Genomic DNA, 18,170 nt, shown 5'->3' with positions numbered 1-18,170 from the left:
TGTTGATAGTTGTCTTCAGAGACGGATTATGACAGCTCCATGAGCGTGGACCCAGTCACATTACATAATGCCACATATCTTCTTGTGTGAAACATCAGATATTTATTTCAGAAAATTAAGCTAACTGAGATAACACATGTAAAATCTCTATCCCAGTGGCAGGCGCTTAGTAAAGGAATCATAAATACGAGTTATCAAAAGTATTCGATGATGACCCTGTATGTCAACTTTCATTTATGCTTTGCAATGACCTTTTATCAACCTTTAGGAATTCAGTATCCCTTACCTTCCTCTAAGACACACTTACTTTTTTTTTGTTTGTTTGTTTGTTTTGGTTGGATTATGATCATTCTTTCTGGATTAACTCCATATTTTTCTTCTCTTTCTACCAGGGCAAACACTGTATACTTGATGTGTCAGGAAATGCTATCAAGCGGTTACAAGTTGCCCAGCTCTATCCCATTGCCATCTTCATTAAGCCCAAATCTCTGGAACCTCTCATGTAAGTGGAGTGCACAGGAGGCTGTCACCCAGCTGCCTGTTCCACATAACACAGCAAATTGCTAACAGCTCTTTGTCACAAATGCTTATAAGTCAGAAGTTCCATTGTTGATTTTTTAACGCATTTCCTTTTTAAAAAACACATTAAAATGTTTTTGGACCTCTAGAGACATAACGTCAGTAATTCCCTAACATGTCTTTCCTAATGCTTCTTGATTTTTATTTTCATTTCACAAGTTGTTGTGTGTGTGTGTGCGTGTGTGTGTGTGTGTGTGTGTGTGTAATTTTTTTTTTCCTTTGGCTTGTTTTGTTTTGTTGTTTTAAAGGTATGTTGGTTCGGTTTGGTTTTCAAATGCGAGGAAGTGATCATCTTTGCTTGTCTCTTTCTTCTGAAAGCAGTTCCATTAGTAAATCTTTTTAAATGTGTGGGTTTTTATAGAGGGAACAGACGGTATTTTAGACTCTTTCTATTGACATTTCATTTTTTTCTAGCAGATAATTCTTTTATTTCTTAAAACCTCATGTCTGTAAACCACTATCCTTAAAAGGGAGTTTTCTTAGCAACATGGCAGTAACACTTCTGTAACTCACACCAATAGCTCCATACCAGTGCATATTTATGAATCAGGCAAATCTGTATGACTCAGATTTTTTTGTTCTTTTTATTTTTCAGAGGACTGACAAAATATCTTCCTTCAAAAAAATCAGTAAACAAATTGAGCAAATACTCACAACCTTACTATAAAGTAACATATTTTCAGTGGCAATTTGATACAAATTGTTGGCTTTGCTTTCTAGACAACTCTCAAACAAATGCGAGGCTGTGGCAGCCAAAAAAAGTAGCAGAGCAAAGAGGCTATGAGCAGGGACTTGAAAATGGGTCAGGCTAGGTGTGTTTTTTTTTCCCTTGGCCTCTGATCAGTTATGTGACCTCAGCAAGCTGCTTGACCTCTGTCAGATTTAGTTCCTCTCCTCTAAACTAGGCATAATGTGTACCTATTACCGAAACTAGGTAATAATGTGTACCTCACAGCTACTACAAAGGTTAAACATGATTATGAATGCAAAGTTCTCCATTTCGTCTTTAGCATATGGTAAGCATTCAATAAATAGTAGCTATTATAACTGTTAAAAATTTTAAGTTATTTTATTGTAAAAGGAATAAAACCATTTTATCATTACAAAACTCATAAACTACCTTTTCCAAGAGGCCACAAGAGATAATGCCAGTGTGTCTGTTGCAACAATTTTGCTCAAAAGTGCTTCCAGTTGGGCCTCGAGATCTTAGAGCATTTGACCGGGTTCAGAAGTGAACCAGAGACTGGAAAACCCCTAGGGTGTGTGGAAAGACCAAAGAAAAGGAAATTACATAATCCCAGAGGTGAAACAATTACTTGCAAAAGGTATCAGCCAGCTGTTCCATGTCTTCTCGAAGAGTGAAGAAGCAAAGCAAGCTGCAGTAGCTAGAATTGCAACCTAAGAGAATTAAGTTAAATACACAGTCAGCCTCTGGGGAAATCGCCAGAGACGTATTTATTCCCATAAATAAAAGATGGACAAAAGTTCTTCCCAGGATGAAGAAATAAAATCAAGAGGTCATTGAAGTGCCTTCTGCCCCAAGAATTTAAGTGTTAAATTATAACATAAAGAGCTTTGCCCATAGCTGGTACATGGAAAAACATGTGTTGATGATAAGATACTAGTTCTTGATAGTATTATCCTTGATAACCTGCATCACATTTCTCTTCATATGGGATACCAGGTTGGGTAGTGAACAAAGTAAATTAAGCAACCATGAATTTCATGATGTAAAAATGATTTATAATCTGCAAAGAGCTTCATAAATATTATTAGCAATGCCAACATTATGAAGAATAGAAAAATGGCCCTCACCTTTGGGGAATAACATCTTAAAGTCCTGTTTCAGAAATAGAAAAATAGTTTTTCACATCATAAATACACATTGAGATAAATGGCTTCCCAGGGAAGTGAAGCCTGAGGGAGAAACAGCCTTGGCACATTTGCTTTAGTGTGATATTGGGAGACATTCCCATCTGGTGCTCGGTGGGAGAAGGTCTACTTCCTTCCATAACTATGAGATGACTTATTTAGTTTTGCCTGGGGCGCTGTCACAGACACTTATCACCAAGGAAAATTAAACATACTGAAGGCTGGCTTCCACAATGAGATCGTGAATCCGACATAATTTGCTGCAGCCATATTCATGAATCTCGAGTGCAGTAATGGTGACATTCAAACCAATGTGATCTTATTATTAAAGGCTGGATGTTTACTTTCCAGTTCACTCTTTTCCAAAGGTTTTACTTTAGGAGCAAAGCTAGCATGAATTGCCCATTCCCTGGGGAGGAGTGAATGCTAGGTCAACTGGAACAAAAGCATGGCGGCTGTCACATTTAGGCATTGACACATCATCACACACATTATTTCTCAAGTACATCATCCACATCAAACCACAGAGCTTATTAGTACATACATAGCTGATTCTTCAGAGGAGCATAAAATCAAGGGCGTGTATAAAAGAGATGTTCTTTTTATAGCGTGCCGCTGTGCCACTTCTGTTCCTCACCCCCCTGCCATGGCAGTGTGAAGCTTCCTGTGTCTCTTTACCTTGCCACCCCCAATCTGTTTTTGCCTTCTTGCTCCCACAGTGACCCATGTTTACTTCTGTCTTCAACTGTATCATAATTATGTTTATTTGTCCAGTTCTCCATTCATCCATTCACTTACTCATTCAACAAATAAGTCTTGAGCCAGACCCCATGACACATGCTAATGAACAAGCCCTGGTCTCTGCCCTCAAAGAACTCGCAAATTAGGCAAGGAGACAAAGTATATAATAGATGATATATTAGAGGATAAAAATCTAAATTCAGTCATGGCTACAGTAAGTGCAAAGGGAATTTTAAGAACATAGGCTAGCATGAGGCAGGCAAGTCAAAGGAGGTCCAGAGCCACATGACTTCTTGACATCTGGAACAAAACCCTATCTTTCTATGAAAAGTATCCCTGGGATTAGCCCAGCATCTTCTGTACCCAAGGGTGACATGTACTCTCAGCTTCTGGGGCTCTTGCTGTTTGGGAGAAGAATTGTAGATAGCATCCCTCCGGATGAGATGACTTTATTTCAACATCAAGAGTTCAGGAAATTGCTACTTTTTTATACTGCAGCCATCAGATCATGTCTAAAATCATGTTAATGTCTGACTTTGGTTCTTTAATTTTTTTTCCAAATAAGCCTCTTAGGAAAGTCTTGGTATAATGGAAAGTCTATTTGACTAAAATTGTTTTAAAAGAACTCCAAAACTTTGAGTTCAGACAGCAGATCTCCTCTTTTACCTTTACAAGTCCCTTTATTACTTCAGGCCACAGCTACTTGCTCTAAATCTACCTGTCCCATACCCTAATCTCTGGCTTCTTCAGTGGCATGCAAAGGCAGCAATGCTTTCAATATTCTATGTGCCCCTGTGATGCATCCCAGTGGGCCAACCAAGGTATCTTCACTCTTGGCTAGACTTTTATCAGCCCAGCGCAGCCACACTGGTATTCATATGATGATCAGAGGAAAGAATGGTCAGTCTTTGGTTAATAAAATGTCTTTGATTAAGAAAAAATGGGAAGACAATATCATTTTTATTTAGTGAAGTACAGCTTGTTGGTTAGGCAAAGAATTTTAACACCTAGATGACATGGAAAGATAAAGCTGCTGCTAAGTAGGAATCAGGAGATTGGATTATTTTTCCATTTTCTTCCCACTGAATTTATCCTTGAGCCTAGGTTGGACTTAAATAATCTCACAATGATTAAGGATCATTTATATACACCATCGTTGAGAGACTGACAGAAAAAAAGGGACAGAGAGAGAATCCCAGGCATAATGCCTTTATAGCCCATTCTCCTATCAGAAGAGCAACAAGACCAAGTCAACACTGGAGATTCTTACCAAGATCCTCTACCTTGGCTCCCTATGTAGATTGCTTGATTATAATCTATTTGAAAATATTTTCTCCCAGCACATTTGATTGTTACATTCTCTCTCTGTCCATTTATTCACACCTCCTTCAGCAGATACTTGTAAAGCCAACTGATTACAAAAACAGAGAAGTTCAGGGCTCTTGTTTCTATAGAGGGGACTCACCCTTTTCAGAAGTTGAGCAGGGAGAGTGGCAGAATGCTTCTTTGGCCTGAAAGTACACATGCCTAAGGGGCCTGTAATATTTTCTCAGGAAGCACTTTGTTTCTCCACTCCACACATTTCCTGTTACACACTGATGATGAGCCACAGCCCTTGGGGAGGACAGAGAGTGGAAAAATCAAAGGTTTCTGTGAAAGCAGGACCTGCCAACAATCAAGTCTAGTTCTGTCAGATGTGATGAGGTACAAAATGCTGTGATGTCCCTTCCCTTCTCTCCATCTCTTCTCCCACTTCTGACCACCCCTGGAAGATTTCATTCGAATCTATGTCCCATATTTAAGACAGATCAAGTCAGTCAAAGAGTCCAAAGAGTAACCAGGAAGGTTAGGATTTGGAAATCACATCCAATGAGGGAACAGATGAATGAAGTAGGACAGTTTATTCTGAAGGAGTGGTAGCCTCAGAGGACACGTGAGCACTTGATTTTAAGACCCGGTGGCTGTCATGGAGGGAAGAGGTTTCATCCCACTCTGTGTGACTGCAGAGGACAGAACAGGAACAGGAACAGAACAGGAACCAGTGACAGGAAATCATAAACAGATAGATTCTGCATCAATCTCGGTTCCAGGATGGAACCAAGAGAGTGAGCTCTCTGGGAGGGGGTCCTCATTGCTGAAATTATTTCCGCAAAGAAGAATCCCAAATGAGGACTAGGAAGCTGCTAAGATTACTGTGCCTCCTGCAGGATTCATTTTTGCCACATATTTTAGTTTGTCAGGATTTGTCAGGTACTTCCCCATATGTTCTAATACCAAAACCTCATTTTCCCAGGGAGATGAATAAACGTCTAACAGAGGAACAAGCGAAGAAAACCTATGATCGTGCAATTAAGCTAGAACAAGAATTTGGAGAATATTTTACAGGTAAGTTCATTTACCCTTGTACTCTGAGAGAAACAATCAACGGTCGATGTTTGGCATTTAGAGAGGAGTCCAGGCTTGGTATACCTGGCCCTAAAACCTTCCCACAGAGAAGCCCTAATTTCCCTCTGCTTTACCTATCTGATCCAGAACTTTGGGTTCTCTCTTCCCTGGATTCAACTGCAGCCAGTTTCCAGGTTCCCACTGGCCCTACCCAAAACCATGAGTCACGTATGGTACTGAGCTATCTCCTGCTATTAAGAAGATTTTAGGGATTTGGTACCTCATTAGACTATCTCCCTGATATCAACAGAAAACTTTTAAAAAAAAGAAACTTTTAGGGCTCAGATAGGCAGCATCCAAAGTGGTGACTCATGAGAAGCAGTCTCAGGGGTCCATTCTCTGCTTCAGTGACCTGCAGGTCTGTGTTCCCATTAGCAGCACTTGAACATGATCATGAAACACTTCCCAGTGTTTCCATTAATTCTACGTCAAGTCCCAATGCAAGACTTTTTTCCTTTACTTTTTTATTAAATGTTTATTTACTTTGAGAGAGAGACGTGTACACGAGCAGGGGAGGGGCAGAGAGAGAGGGAGAGAGAGACAATCCCAAGCAGGCTCCCTGCTCAGTGCAGATCCAGACCCAGGGCTCATTCCCACAACCATTAAGATCATGACCTGAGCTGAAATTAAGAATTGGATGTTTAAGTGACTTAGCCACCCACATGCCCCTTTTTCCTTTTTCTTTTTAAACATTTCCTTAGAAACATTAAGTTTGGGGAATAGAGGAAGATTTTCTTGTCCCAGGTATCCTGGGTTCTCTATCCTTACTTTCATGAAACACTGACCGAATCCAAAGAGTAATCAAACTGTGTGGAGTTTGCCTTACAACAACAAATGGCTTAGAAACAAGAAATTCCTTGGGTGGTTCACCATCTCACCATCTGGAGATTGAACTCTGAGTTGGGCTCTACCCTGAGCGTGGAGCCTGCTTAAGATTCTCTCTCCCTTTCTCCCTCCCTCACTCTCTCTCCCTCCCTCTCTCTCAAAAAAAAAAAAAAAAAAAAATTAAAGCAGGAAATTTCCTCCTGAATTTCCTTGTGAGAAGTTACAGGATTTATTTTTCATCTTAATCGGAATATGACAATGCCAGTGGCTTAGCAGTTTGCAAATATGTTGAATCAGGTAATCTTAAGTAAAATTTCTATCAGTAACAAAAGTATTAATTATGTGTCACCCTAAAAGAACATCTAGGTATAAATATCAGATCAAAATTATTCACATTTTGAGCAGTGGTTCATATCAGAAATAAAATACAATAAAATTATGGAAAGAGCCTAAATGTCCATCAACTGATGAATGGGTAAAGAAATTGTGGTTTATATACACAATGGAGTACTACGTGGCAATGAGAAAGAATGAAATATGGCCCTTTGTAGCAACGTGGATGGAACTGGAGAGTGTTATGCTAAGTGAAATAAGCCATACAAAGACAGATACCATATGTTTTCACTCTTATGTGGATTCTGAGAAACTTAACAGAAACCCATGGGGGAGGGGAAGGAAAAAAAAAAAAAGGAGGTTAGAGTGGGAGAGAGCCAAAGCATAAGAGACTCTTAAAAACTGAGAACAAACTGAGGGTTGATGGGGGGTGGGAGGGAGGGGAGGGTGGGTGATGGGTATTGAGGAGGGCACCTTTGGGGATGAGCACTGGGTGTTGTATGGAAACCAATTTGACAATAAATTTCATATATTGAAAAAAATTTCAAAAAAAAAAGATTAACCAAGAAAAAAATAAAATAGAATAAAAATAAAGTATTAAAAAAAAGAAATAAAATACAATAGTCAATATATTCTCAGGGTTGTTTTTGAAGATCTAAACTATTTTTCAGTATCAATTCATTTTTAATCCCTAATGTCCTATAGATAGTGCTGACATGTTTTGGAGATCTATCTGTAAGATAACTTTAGTTCAAAGGAGATTATGAAAGGTACTTCAATCTACTGTCAGGTGACTTGATGTTTTGGGTAATATGTAGGTTATCAGGGTGTTTATATTTCCTCTTATTTATGTTTCTTATAAGTAGTTGTCATAAGGCATTCTCAATACGAACAGCCCTGTGATGGTGAAATATCAGTTTACCGGATTACTTGGAGAATGAATGGGGGTTCCTATTAAAGGGTTTGGGGTTCAAGGGTTTAACTAAAGTTGCCTCCAAACCTTATTATTTCCTCTGTGTCTAAAATGTCTAAATTTCTGCACCTGCCAGAGTAATTACAGCATACAGAACATGAGACCAACTTTCTTTGATGAGCAGGGAGATATCAGTCTGAAAATTGATCAATGCCTAGCCCAGTGTAGGCGCCCATAAAATTTAAATATATAAATGATTCATTTTCCAGAATTACAGACAGACACGTAGAAAAGTAGAAAGACTGTGGTACCCTTGTTACCTGATCTAAGACACGCACTGAAAGCATTTTCTTTTCTTTTAATCACTGATGTGATCTTGCTTAAGTAAATTTTCCATTTTTTTCTTACTAAGGAAAGGTAATATGAAGCTTCCAGATGCGTTTGTCTGTCACTGGTTCGAGCTTCTGCAGTGTGATTGATGGCTGTTCTTCACCAACCGGGGAATGATTCCTGACTCTGCTGTGTTTGCTTTTGTTCTAGCTATTGTCCAAGGAGACACCTTAGAAGATATATATAATCAATGCAAGCTTGTTATTGAAGAGCAATCTGGGCCTTTCATCTGGATTCCCTCAAAGGAGAAGTTATAAATTAGCTACTGCACCTCCAACAATGACAGAAGAGCATTTAGAAGAACAAAATATATATAATATACTACTTGGAGGCTTTTATGTTTTTGTTGCATTTATGTTTTTGCAGTCAATGTGAATTCTTATGAATGTACAACACAAACTGTGTGAAGCCATGAAGGAAACGGAGGGCCCAAAGGGTGGGACAGAAAAGACACTGCAGTATGCAGGAAGGCTTTGGTTTGCTCAAAGTGCCAGGTGTAGGGATGAACCTCTGACGGGCTTTCTGGCCAAGAGATGGGCAGCCTCCTCACCCCGGCAGATGTCCAGAGCTGATTTAGCTGCTGAGCTCTCTGAGTTTTTTGCTTTAAAGAAAAGTTGCCAGCACTTGAACTTCACCAACCTTCCCATTACCCACATCTGTAATTGGTACACTTCGAATTTTATAACTATGCACACCCTTTGATTTCTTAACAAGCGAAAGAAAGAAAAAAGGAAAAAGGAAAGGAGTCCCTTTGGAGACGGCATAATATCAGGGAAGGATAAGTGTGTAGTTTCTCTGACTGGCATCTACAAAGACGAGCATTTCATAAAATTCACAAGTGTATGGAGGACTGACCTCACTGAGAGGAGGGGATTCCACCTGAGGTTAGCTTTATGATTGTTTATTGTCTATTTTGCCATTTATAAGCTGAAAGAAGGCACTAAAGATGAGAATAATTTATACAATAAAAATATATCAAATGTATAGAAACGAATTTCTATAGGTTAAAAAAAGTTTTGTGAAATATTTTGTAAAGACTAATTGAAAGACTAAATGTATGCACTATCAGCAGATGATCAAATTCAAGAATTGAAAGTTGCACTCTCCCTTTTGTTGCCAATGATCCCTTAAGAGCATCTGAGTTCCTTCCAAAGTCTGAGAAAGACTTCTCCCTCACTTACCTCCCATGATCTCCCTTCCATATTAGTGACACACTCTCATGGAGCACATCCCTTAATGAGTTGCGCTCGTGGGTATTTTTGGAAGACATTTGATTAGTGTATTCTTAAGCTGATGGCTTTCAGACACAAACTCATGCAAATGATCTAAAGGGAAGTTTTTGCTTTCATCTTGTTAAACAACCTGGGCCTGCCATGCAAATAGATAGCTGAATAACTTGGTTCCTAGTTACTTACATGCAATTCTTAAAGGATCATTTAGTATTTTAGCCAACCATGAGTAATTAGGACTTTTCTTTTGTCTGTTTCACAAGTAACTGAGGGTTTTGTAATATCCAGAGATGGTATAGAGCCATGGAGAGATCTGTCCCAACAAGCACTATTTCTTTGAGGAAGAGGGAAGTATCTGGTTGGGGGTGAGGGGTGCAGACTTTTGTTTCTGTATACGGGGCAAAGAGATAGAACACAAGGAAAGACAATTAACAACTTTGAGCTCAACCAGTTGAACTGCCTTTCTTGGGGTCTGCACCTGGACCAAGTTTATTTTTTAGCAATTATAATAATGATGACTTAAAAAAAAAAAAACTCCCGAAGCCTATATCCCACTTTAGAGCTGATGATGACATCAGCATTGCTTGTGCCCAAGGTGTTTAGAGAGAGACTTTTCAGTGATCTCAATAACCACTCAACTCTGGGTTCTTTGCATGCCCAGACTAAGCCCCATCGCCTTATTTCTGGGGTACATCCAGACCTGGCAGGGATTCTGCCACACTGTGCAGCAAACCAGCATGCAGGCTGGGATAGGAGAGCAAGAGATAGAGCCATCAGCAGTGATGGGGCTTCTTCACAGTAAGAACATCAGAGTTCAGGATGAGGGTCTCTTTCCAAAAACCAGTGTTGTTCATCTTACACTACCACTGTCTGCCTCCCTGCAGTCACCAAACCAAACACAAAAATGCAAAATTATGCATCTACCTATAGTCTCGAGGCTGCCTTTGCCAATGGAAGGGCTAGCAATGCATTTTCCCTATGATGAAAGTTAAATTTTCGGAGACTTCCTTAGAGCATTCAAAATGTTTAAGATATGTCCGTGGCTGCGATCCGCCAGTTTCAGGTCAAGGCCTACTTTCATCAATATTGCTGCCAGAAGTTTTCTGCCACCAGAATGCCATTCCTGATCCCAGCTCTATTTTTAGGCCACCATAATAACTTCTTTGGTTTCTCAACTGAGCATGCAACCATTTATTTAAAGGACTGTCCTTAATGAGTAGATGTTTCCGCGGGTCGTGTGATGTGCTTTCCATTTAATATTAAGTATTGCTGTGGCTGAGTACAATCAAATTGATCCACCAACCCTTGGTTTTGTAGTAATACAATTATTTATTTTCCTAGTGTAGATGCTTCCAGATTAGAATTGGCATTTGCACTGATTTTTTTATGTAGATTTATATAAATATATATATACATATATATTTGCTTGAAGAATCACCAAGCAAATTGGTGAGAGGGTCTTTTCCTATAGAATTTACACCTCCATTTGTTTTGTTGTCTTGCGCTTCCCAATGTTGAGGTCTCTATGGCTCCAACGACTGGTGTATTTTGCAGCAAATCTGATGACTTGTATGGACACGGCAGGAAAGTTACCCAGATTACATCTGGTGCAAATGCACTTGGAGCCTGGGGCCAGACTGGTGCTAACACTGCAAACTTTGTCCGGAGCTCTCTCCAATCTGAAGGCTTGCTGGGGGCGCAATGTCACCTTCACATGCTGGGCCCTTTCAGAAAAGTGCCAGATCGTGTCACTGGTGCTATTTTTCATGCTCTGGTACAATGTGTAGCACCACGGGGGTCTCAGCTTTACCAAAATCAAAATCGCATTTGTCAGCTAATTGCAGGGGCGTTTGTTTTTTGCTCTCCTCCCACAGGATCTGTTGGCCATTTCTTTGCCGGCCTTCCTCCCACCTCCCCCCCGCCAGCCCCGAGTTCTTGGTGTGGCTCCTTCTGCCCAGTGAGCCCATCTTTTTGAAGCCGCACTCAGGTGCCTGTGAGCTGTCTGAGATCCTACTGCCAGCCCTTCAGGACCCTGAGCCAGGGAAACTCTCTCCGCTCCTCTGGCTCTCGCCTCTGGTTTTTCCTCATTCTTCTCCTCTGCCCACCCTCTTCCATGCGTGTCTCATTCCACCTCTTCTTGTGTACACCTCTCCCTTTCTCCTACTGGCCTGTCTGCCCTGAGTATTGCCTTTCTTCTGCGTTCTCTCCTTTACTCCCTCCGTTCACTCCCCTATCTCTCCGTCTCCTTCAGTCTCTCCCCTTCCCATTCCCCTTTCCCTTCCTGTCCTTTCTCCTCTCCTCACACCTCTGATCATCTCTCCCATATCTCACTCCGTAATTCTGTCCTATAAGGGCTCATGGCTGATTCGGACAGCAAGTCCATACACTGGACTGATGACACAATTCCTTTGGGTCACCGTTTCACCCGCGCAGCCCAGAAAGCAAAGCTGAGCATGAGGTCCCAGACTGGAGCCAGCTCCAGCACGCCTCACTGAGCCAGCCTGCACCGCTGCCCTGGCAGCGACGATGCATGAGCTCTGGGCCCTGCCTGCACCTGGGTGCCTCTCTGCCTGAAGGCTGGTCCAAAGTGAGCCCACTCCCAGCATCATCCCGTGGCTCTGAGGACACTTCCTCTCTATAAAGGCAGACTCTGGCCCCAAAATCATTCTGACAGCAAACCTCTTTCTTCTCATTGAAGCCATGCCATCACCTTGGTTTGGAGAGAGACATTTTTCCCCCACTCATAAGCTTTTTTTTCCCCCCATTTTCATGTGAAGCCCCCTCTGCTTTTCAGCTGGTGATTGCTCTGGTGAGATTGAATGGACTTGCTGGTGAACTAACATCTCTTTTTTTCCTGTCTTGGTCCTGCCTAAATTCCTACAAAAGTATTTAAGTCAAGGACTCAGGCTAGCTCCTAAGTTTATCATACATAGTAATTTGTCACTCCTAGGGGGCAAAGGGGACATTTCTCTTAAAGCATGTGGAGTGACATGCTGACAACCGATTTGCCAGAGATCTCCCTCCAGAATTCTGTGGATATGCATTTTACTTATGTGTATGTATGGTCTATGTGGTATGTACATCATTTACACACATACCACATCGGGTATGAATGAATGTGGATGGAAACCCACACACACACTCCAGTCTGTAAATATCCTTCCTCACTGAAAACTGTGCTTTAGAAATCATTTCTTGTACAGCTGTGCAGTTTCTTGTAGCAGCTGAGGACGAGCTGAGACAGGTGGATGATTTAGACAAAGATCACCTAGGAGACAGAACACAGAATCTCCCTAGCAACTCATGAGGACAGACAACCAAATGGCAAAGTTGACTCCCAATGGGATGGCAAACTTTTCTTCCCTCCTTTTTGAATTTGTGTTTCCTAAGTGTGTCTTAACTTCTGAGTGCACCAGGCTGTACCCGTTAGATCCTTTCAAAATGACAGTTTTGTGCTTCTCTCTGACAGGATGTTTCTCCATCGAGCTGTAGTGCAGGATGGGAGGGAGGGGGGAAATACTCCTTGCCTGAGCTGGAGTTTACAGAGACACTGCACAGCTTACACTCCTGTTAAGTGTAAATATTCGACACTTCCATTCCATTTGTGTAAAAAATAAAGCACACACAATTATAAAATCGAGATGTATATTTCATACTCAGTGTGTCTGTGCATATTTATTGCGTATTTCTAGTTGTCAGCGGTGGCCCCATTGTAAAAATGCTTGATAGAGTGTTTATAAACATGTCATGGTTTTATTATAAGATATAAATATTAAAACATTTTATACTTTATAGCAAATTATTTTCTCCCAAAGCATAATTTGTCTTGTTTCATAGAGAATAGAATCAATCATTTCTGTTGTCATCAAATTTATATGATTTCAGAGCTAAAGTATAGTTATAGGAGGTTTGCTCTGAAAAACATTGGAACTGCTGAGAGGAGCTGAAAGTGGTACTTTTGCACATTTTTAAATATGTGGTTACTATCTTGCCTGCTTTCATCAGGATTTTACCAAGAGTGAACAATGAATTAAAAAGATAGGCCTTTTGGGAGATACCTGTGTGGCTCAGTTAAGCTCAGGTCATGATCTTGTGGGTCCGTGAGTTCGAACCCCATGTCGGGCTCTGTGCTGACAGCTCAGAGCCTGGAGTCTGCTTCGGATTCTGTGTCTCCCTCTCTCTCTCTGCTTCTCCCCCACTTGCACTCTGTCTCTCTCTCAAAAATAAATAAATATTTTTTAAATTTCTTTTAAAAAAAAAAGACAGGTTTTTTTTAAGACCCTCACATTTGTGTGGAAAGAATTTATTCCCCAGTTTCCAAACTGTGAGATTCCAGAAGATGCTAATAATAGAGAAAAATATATTTTTTTTCTTATCTAATACTTATGATGCAAAGAAAGGCACAGATTGGAAAGGAGATGTCACTATTCATGTACCCTGGGCCACAAAATATGCCAGCTCCAAAGATCTGAACATGCCCCAAATGTCAGGTTTAGGAACCTGAACCTGCCAGATAATATTCTAAATTCTTCCCGCTAGGTTAAACATATGCCTTGTCGTATTGACATTTAGACAGCAAAGGTCTGACAGCTGAAGGGCCGAAACAAAGTCCTCCTGTGCAGAGAGTGGAATTTCCCCGTTAAAGCGACCACTGTGGAGTGCGTTTTGCTTCACAATGAACTATCACATAACTGGGTCAGTCATTTGGGAAACCAGACTTGGTCATTACCATCCTGGCCATCACTGCGATCCCACACAAGTCTCCAGCAGGTGTCCTGTTGCTGTCCCTGGGGCTAGGCAGCAGTGAGAAGACAGCATAAGAAGGCATTGACTGAGGCTGCAAGCCCAGTGCAAGCCTCATGTGTCAACAATATTCAATTTTTAACATTTACACAGACTCACCAGGTTTAGTATTCATAGTAACACTACACGAAAGCCAGATTTGCTCCAATGATGGGTATGTTAATTCCAGGTGGGGGAAGCTAAAGGAGCTCATGACTTTTTGTTTCTAAGTATTTTAAAAACATGACCATCCTAGGGATACCTATCTGGCTCAGTTGGTGGAGCACATGACTCTTGATCTTGGCGCTGTGAGTTCAAGCCTCACATTGGATATACAGATTACTTAAAAATCTTAAAAAAAAAAAAAAATGACCATTCTAAGGGGCACCAGAGTGGCTCAATTGGTTAAGCTTCCAACTTCAGCTCAGGTCATGATCTCACAGTTCGTGTGTTAAAGCCTCACGTTGGGCTCTGTGCTGACAGCTTGGAGCCTGGAGCCTGCCTCCCTCTCTCTCTGTCCCTCCCCCACTCACGCTTGCTCTCTCTCTCTCTCTCTCTCTCTCAAAATAAATAAACATTAAAGAAAAAAAGTGGACTGCATACCTCTGACACTAAGAGGGTCTTGCTTCAAATTTACGGTCTTTGTAGGTATTCTGAGACTAAACCATCCAGTGACAGAATTTAAAAGCCTTGGTGGGGAACAAAGCTAAGGAACATCTGCAGAGGGGCCACAACTCTTCCCAGCACAACCAGACCCAGAGTCTCCGAAGTTGTCAGGCATAATGTCGTCTATGGGTCAAGAATGCCAGGTCTCGTAATCCCATTAGCTTCTGTGACTCACCTGTCCCTTAGGGACATCTCAGAAGATACTGCTCTCATGAAACCGATCCCCTGCCCCTTCTAGTGTTACAACCTATGTAAGTCCCTACTTTGTCCCCAGTTCCTCTCAGCACAGCTGGGACAACGCTAGAATACTTTGATTACTGTGTAATTGTAAAATCACCTCAGATGCAGATTATGATGTTGGAGGTGCGGGAAGACACCAAGAGCCTACACAGTTCTAACAAGCTCCCAAGTGCTACTGATACTGGAGTGGCCAGGCTCTAAGTGTTTTTCAAACTCATGCTGACCACCCACCAGAAGGTCATAAACCAGCACTTTTTAAAAATGAAATAGAAATTATAGTGCCTCTTGTATCACTCTAAGGACCCAAGGATAAGGACACACTCTAAGGACACGGTAAGGATAAATACTGTTTCGTATTAGGAGAAATACAGAGAACAAACCAGTAGTTGCCAGAAGGGGAGGGAGATGAGGGGATAAGGAAAACAGATGAAGAGAGCTAAGAAGTATAAACTTCCAGTTGTAAAACAAAGAAATCACAGGGATGAAAAATACAGCATAGGGAATATAGTCAATAATATTGTAATAACTCCATATGGGGACTACATGTATCATGGTGAGCATTTCATAATGTACATAATTGTTGAATCACTATGCTGTACACCTGAAACAAATATTATGTCAACTATACTTCAATTTAAGAAAATTAAAATACCATATTAATACCAGAAAAAGAGAAGAAAGAAGAAGAAGGAGGAGGAGGGGGAAGGGGAGGAGGAGGAGAAGGACAAGGAGAAAAGAAGAGGAGGAGGAGGAGGAGGAGGAGGAGGAGGAGGAGGAGGAGATTCAGGCCAAGGCATACAACAGCTCTCTCCAAATACCTGCAGGGTTCTGTGCTCCCTACCGATGTAAATATTCCGCAGACCAATCTAGGACCTCATAAGTACCTCCCACTTTGACTCACTTCAGTTTTAAAGATACTTCCACTTTCCCTTCATACATTCTCCTATTGATGGGACTTGCACAGAGCAGAATAGTAGGTATCCTGCCACTTGCATTATGCATAGTAAGTGATTAATAAATATGTGTTGTGGCATCTGGGTGGCTCAGTTAAATGTCTATCCACTCAGGTCATGATCTCACAGTTTGTGGGTTTGAGCCCTATGTCGGGCTCTGCACTGACAGTGCACAGCCTGCTTCAGATCTTCTGTCTCCCTCTCTCTTTGCTCCTCCCCTGCTCTTGTGCTCTCTCTCTCTCTCTCAAAAATAAAGTATTTTTTTAACTGTCAAATCCATGGGGCATCTGGATGGTTCAGTTGGTTGAGCATCCAACTGTTGATTTTGGCTGTCATAATCCTAGGGTCGTGGGATCAAGTCCCACATCAAGCTCCACACTCCTTGAGGAGCCTGCTTAAGTTTCTCTCTCTCTCTCTCTCTCTCTCTCTCTCTCTCTCTCTGTCTCTCTCTCTCCTCCTCTGTCCTTCTCCCTCAATCTCACTCACTTTCTAAAAGAAAAAGAAAGTAAAAGTTCTTGTCACTCTAAATAACAAATTACAACCAACTTTTTCTTAGTAATGGAGTTAGAGTCCTTCAGAAAAAAACCAGTTGATTTGATTCAACAAAATTATAAAAACAGCAAGTTAAAAAGTTGGATCCTAAATGGATTGTTTGGGGGCGCCTGGGTGGCGCAGTCGGTTGAGCGTCCGACTTCAGCCAGGTCACGATCTCGCGGTCCGGGAGTTCGAGCCCCGCATCAGGCTCTGTCTGGGCTGATGGCCCAGAGCCTGGAGCCTGTTTCTGATTCTGTGTCTCCCTCTCTCTCTGCCCCTCCCCCGTTCATGCTCTGTCTCTCTCTGTCCCAAAAATAAATAAACGTTGAAAAAAAAAAATTTAAATGGATTGTTTGACTTCTCATGGGCCACACCTGTTTCACTGACAGTATCCTTTCTGCAGAAATTCTGTGTGCCGCGATGGTATTTTATCTGGCGGTTCTGGTACAAATAACCTGCCGGCTCCCTCCCCACCTCCCATGAAGGAAATCTCTCCCCTTGGACTTTACAAACAAGTTTCCTTTACAATGTTGGACTTTACAATGTTACTTATCCTAATTAACTATAGCCACTAAATCTGACTTTGAGTCCACAATCTTTTTCCTTAACAATTGGTGGTTTGATTTTGACTATTTAAAATTCTTCAGGGGCTTGTGGGTGCCTCAGTCGGTTAAGCATCAGACTCTTGATCTCAACTCGATTCTTGGTCTTAGGGTCATGAATTCAAGCCCTGCAATGGGCATGGAGGCTACCTTAAAAAAAAAAATTCCTCAGAGTATAAAGTTATAGGAATGTATATCTTATTTTAAACTTGGGTCAATAAACACATTAAATTTTGGAGTATTTAAGCCAACATTTCATGCAAGAAAGGCTAGCAATTGCTTAATTTAAAATGCCCTACAAGGAAAACCTTTTCAAAGAAGCTGGCATCTTGTATTATTTATCTAGTTATCATTCCTTACACAGGCTCCTGCTTGGAGCCAGGTTCTATTTAGATGATAGAATAAAAATATAAATGTACAGGGCATAGCCTATCTTCTAAAAGAATGCAAACCTAGTAGCTGAGACTTAAAAAAAAAAAAAAGATAAAGCAGAGAAGCTTTTAAACAGACCATTCAGGGTGGAAAGGGTGACCTTGACATCTAGGAGTCAGATGTACACCTGCTCAGGACTTGCCCCATTTCTCACACCCTGGAAAGAAACTGTATGGCAAAATTGAGTCTCTTCTCTGGCATTCCTCCCCACCCCCTATAAGCCCCACACAACAGTTGTGGGTTTTTTTGTTGTTTTTGGTTTTTGGTTTTGTTTTGTTTTGTTTTGTTTTTGTTTTTCTTTTGTTTTGTTTTTGTTATAATGCAAGTACGTGGCTTTAAGGTTTTAGATTGCAAAGGCATCCACTTAAAGACAGCTGTCTTGAAATCAATTTGACAATAAATTTCATATATTAAAAGAAAAAGACAGCTGTCTCCAATAAACACATTACCAGCTACACCACTAGATAAAAAGCCAGGCCCAACCCCCCAAATTTCCTTTGAGACATCTCTCATTGTCTTAAATAACTGATCTTTTGACCAGTTGTGTCTCCCTTCCAGAGCTTTAATTCCTGCTCTTAGGTTTTAAATTAATCTATGAAGAGTGAACCTGCAAAACTCTAGGCACCCCACCCCT

The 18,170-nt window shown here is 41.1% G+C and overlaps 1 protein-coding gene across 27 annotated transcripts in view; it reads left to right on the top strand.

Annotated features, from left to right (window-relative positions):
• DLG2 (discs large MAGUK scaffold protein 2) overlaps nt 1–12,982 on the top strand; it is a 2,060,086-nt gene extending 2,047,104 nt beyond the window's left edge. For all 27 annotated transcript variants that reach the window (XM_086678450.1, XM_086678461.1, XM_086678456.1 and 24 more), the window contains 3 exons: nt 393–502; nt 5,486–5,577; nt 8,249–12,982. In XM_086678450.1, coding sequence (XP_086534576.1) covers nt 393–502; nt 5,486–5,577; nt 8,249–8,355 — 309 coding nt within the window. In that variant the 3' untranslated portion in view covers nt 8,356–12,982. The remainder of the gene's footprint in view (nt 1–392; nt 503–5,485; nt 5,578–8,248) is intronic.
• The last annotated feature ends 5,188 nt before the right edge of the window (nt 12,983–18,170 follow it).

The sequence above is a fragment of the Puma concolor genome, chromosome D1, assembly GCF_028749965.1.
Source record: "Puma concolor isolate L17-30 chromosome D1, mPumCon1.1.hap2, whole genome shotgun sequence".
NCBI lineage: Eukaryota > Metazoa > Chordata > Mammalia > Carnivora > Felidae > Puma > Puma concolor.
The sequence above is the reverse complement of the archived record's forward strand: the minus strand, read 5'-3'. Positions and strand labels throughout refer to the sequence as shown.